General features: G+C 43.5%; 1 protein-coding gene across 3 annotated transcripts in view; it reads right to left on the bottom strand.

Annotated features, from left to right (window-relative positions):
* Positions 1–3,212, bottom strand: part of DDB1 (damage specific DNA binding protein 1) — a 33,972-nt gene that overhangs the window by 22,385 nt on the left and 8,375 nt on the right. For all 3 annotated transcript variants that reach the window (XM_017519854.2, XM_037735327.1, XM_037735326.1), the window contains exons 7-10: positions 2,669–2,827; positions 1,716–1,799; positions 1,020–1,136; positions 317–419 (exon numbers count right to left, since the gene is read on the bottom strand). In XM_017519854.2, coding sequence (XP_017375343.1) covers positions 317–419; positions 1,020–1,136; positions 1,716–1,799; positions 2,669–2,827 — 463 coding nt within the window. The remainder of the gene's footprint in view (positions 1–316; positions 420–1,019; positions 1,137–1,715; positions 1,800–2,668; positions 2,828–3,212) is intronic.

Below are 3,212 nucleotides of genomic sequence, written 5' to 3'. Positions count from 1 at the left end.
CTTTCAGATATGTTTAAGCTTCTGATCTGTTGTTAAGACTTTCACTCTAGGGCGGGCGCAATGGCTCAAGCCTGTAATCCCAGCACTTTGGGAGGCCGAGGTGGGTGGATCACCTGAGGTCAGGAGTTCAAGACCAGCCTGGCCAACATGGTGAAACCCCGTCTCTAATTAAAAAAAAAGAAAAAGAAAAAAAAAAAAAAGACTTTCACTCTTCACTTGATCTGCTTTCTTCTAGCTCCCACCAAAATGCCTTCACAACATGTGACAAGGCCAAAGTCACTCAAATATCTGCATCTTATGTCCACCAAAAGGCTACCTTTGATGCCTGGTAAGTCAATGCTGGCATGCTCGTGAATTCCAATTCCATTCCGGATGATCCGCAAGGAACCTTCCTTGAAAGCTCCAGAGCAAGTGACCAGCTGCAAGTAGAGAAAACATTTCTAAAGAACACCCTCAAGAGACTGGGCCAGCCATACTAATGCCCAGAAAGTAAACACAGTACACCTAAATTCAAAAACCTTTATTGTAGGGCTAGGTTTGAGGATGCAGACTTGGCAGAGGCTGATTTCCAAAGTCTTTCAAATTTATGGAGCAGATAGGACCATCCTAGTCCAGGAAGCAAAAAGCTTCTACCACTGCTCCTAGCAAGCTTGCTTAGATCCCTGAGACCCAGTTTACTAGAATGAGCATGGGATCTGGAGTTAGATACATCTGTCATTTATTAGCTAGGTAGGCTCTGGAAAAAGTTACTTAATCTTTCTCAGCCCTAACTTTCCTCACTTCTAAGATGGCCAAAAATCCCTGTCTAGGGTACTGGTATGATTAGAGATAATGTATATAAAGTGCCTGGCAGACCAAGATAGGCTTTCAATAAACAGTAGTTATCCTTATATCACTGGGATTCACGAGGGGGCTCTTAAAAGTATTTTCAGCGCACCCTCCCCATTCTAGATAAGCATAGCTAGGAGGACACAGTTTGAGTGGGCATACAAACCAACTGCGTTCAGGATGCCCCTTACCTGCCCCTGCCCCTGCCTCTCCAGGTCCACCACACACATATCCACAATGGGTCCTAGGTTGGTGAAGGTTTCCATGGCCACTACGTAGGAGCCTTGTTCATTACTGTCAACATTGAGCTAAGAAGAAAGAACAATGTTAGTTTTGGAACACCCTAACAGACTATCCAAAAGAGATGGTTATTGTCCAAAAGAAACTCTCGATACTGCTAAATCTGCCATTCTTGTGTTCCAAGGGATGATTCCAGAAGGGGACTGCTAAGGAATATGGTTGTCCTACAGGTGACCCATTAATCAACCAAGGATTGCTGACCTAGAGTCCCACAGATGGATTTCAAGAAGTAGCGAAACGTTTGAAAATAAATGTAAAATGTTTGCATGCATTTTTCTGCAGAGATGGTCCTAAGTTTTCATATTCTAGAAGAGGTCCATTACATTAAACTATGACCTATTTGAAGGTGGGAGCTGGTCTTATTCATCCATGTATCCACAGCACCTAGCACCTTGCCTAGCAAATTTGCTGAATGAACCACAATGACAAAGAGCTAGTCAGGGGCAGGATGTTAAATTAACCAAGTGGAAAGCTGGATAATAGGGATGTGGATAAAATGGAGATTCTGAGGCACCAAACACAGGAGAAATTTGATGAAGAAACAGTGAGGACAGCAAAAAAGAAACCAGAAACACTGGCCTTCTCACCTTCACAAGCTGGGAGTCACCCAGGCGAGACCCGACAAACACAACACCATTATCAAGGTATGTCAAGCACTCAGCAATAGAGGTCTGAAAAAAGTCAGCAACATGAAAGAAATGAGAATGGACTCCACGTGCAATCCAGACACTACCCACAACTCAGACATCTGCTGAGAAAACTCCCAACTGCAGCTTAATTCAGAACAGTTCTCTGTTTCAAATCCCCAGGTCACAATAAGCAAATGTTTCTATATCTCTGAAGTTTGTGATTCATCTGTTGCATCCCTACACTCAGAAAAATCTGTAATTTGTCTTGCATATTCCTGCTTCAAAAGACACTGCCTAAGTATTAATATTAAACTTTTGGGGAACCTCCTCCCAGAACTGAAATCAGCAATAATCTTTTTCTTCTTTTTTTGAGACAATGTCTCACAGTAACCCAGGCTGAAGTGCAGTGGTACAATCATGGCTCACTGACTTCAACTTTGACCTCCCCAGGCTAAGGTGATCCTCCCACCTAAGGCTCCCAAGTACCTGGGACTACAGGCACACACCCCATACCCAGCTAATTTTTCTACTTTTTGTAGAGACGGGGTTTCGTCATATTGCCCAGGCTAATCTTGAACTCCTGGGGCTCAAGCAATCTGCCCACCTTGGCCTCCCAAAGTGCTGGGATTACAGGTTTGAGCCACCGCAACCAGGCAGATTAATCTTTATATATCTTTTTCTGTTTCCCTTTCTTTTCCTCTTCTCACAGGCTGCTGAGGTAGATTCTCACAGGATTCCGTGAGATTCTCCAACATCTAACTCACTCAACAGTCACCTTCCACGGCAAAAATAAGAGTTTGTTGTTAGGTGTTAAGTAACATAATTCCCAGAGTTGAGGTGTGGGACTACACATTTGGGATCTTTAGGAACCTAAGAAAATGTTGCAGAGGAACAGGGAGAAGAAGTTCTACCTCTCCCAGGAGTTCTACACGGAGATCCTTGAGAGTGACAGTGCCATCCATCTGTTCCTCCTTCTCCAAAAGCAGCATGAAAAGTCTGCCTTCCATATCTCCCAGCAGGTATCTTGAGCCATTAGGGTCCACTCGATTGTGGCACACAATAGTGCTTTGCTGCCGATGGGGAGGAAACAGTCATTAGAGAGTCAGCATCTTCCACACCAGAAAGCAAACCCTACTAGACCACTCCCTTTACCAAACCCAGCCATTTTACTGGCAGACAGATCGCTCAGATAACATTACATGAAAATGAGGATAGATCCTATTCCCCGTTAATAGAAAATGGGGAGCTTTTTTTATTTTGAAGATAATTTTCTGAGGAGCTCCATCAATATACCTTACATGTTTCCGGATAGGCTGCCATTCTGCAGGAAGATACAAATACACAGAATAGGAAGCTGCTGCCAAAATTCACTGAACTATGAATGCTACTGCAAATGTTGTTATTTATTCTATCACTAATTACCCCCACCACTGTGGCAATGCTACCACAGATTTT

This window comes from Cebus imitator, unplaced genomic scaffold (assembly GCF_001604975.1).
Source record: "Cebus imitator isolate Cc_AM_T3 unplaced genomic scaffold, Cebus_imitator-1.0 Scaffold779, whole genome shotgun sequence".
Classification (NCBI taxonomy): Eukaryota; Metazoa; Chordata; class Mammalia; order Primates; family Cebidae; genus Cebus; species Cebus imitator.
This window is presented reverse-complemented; position numbering and strand designations above follow the sequence as displayed.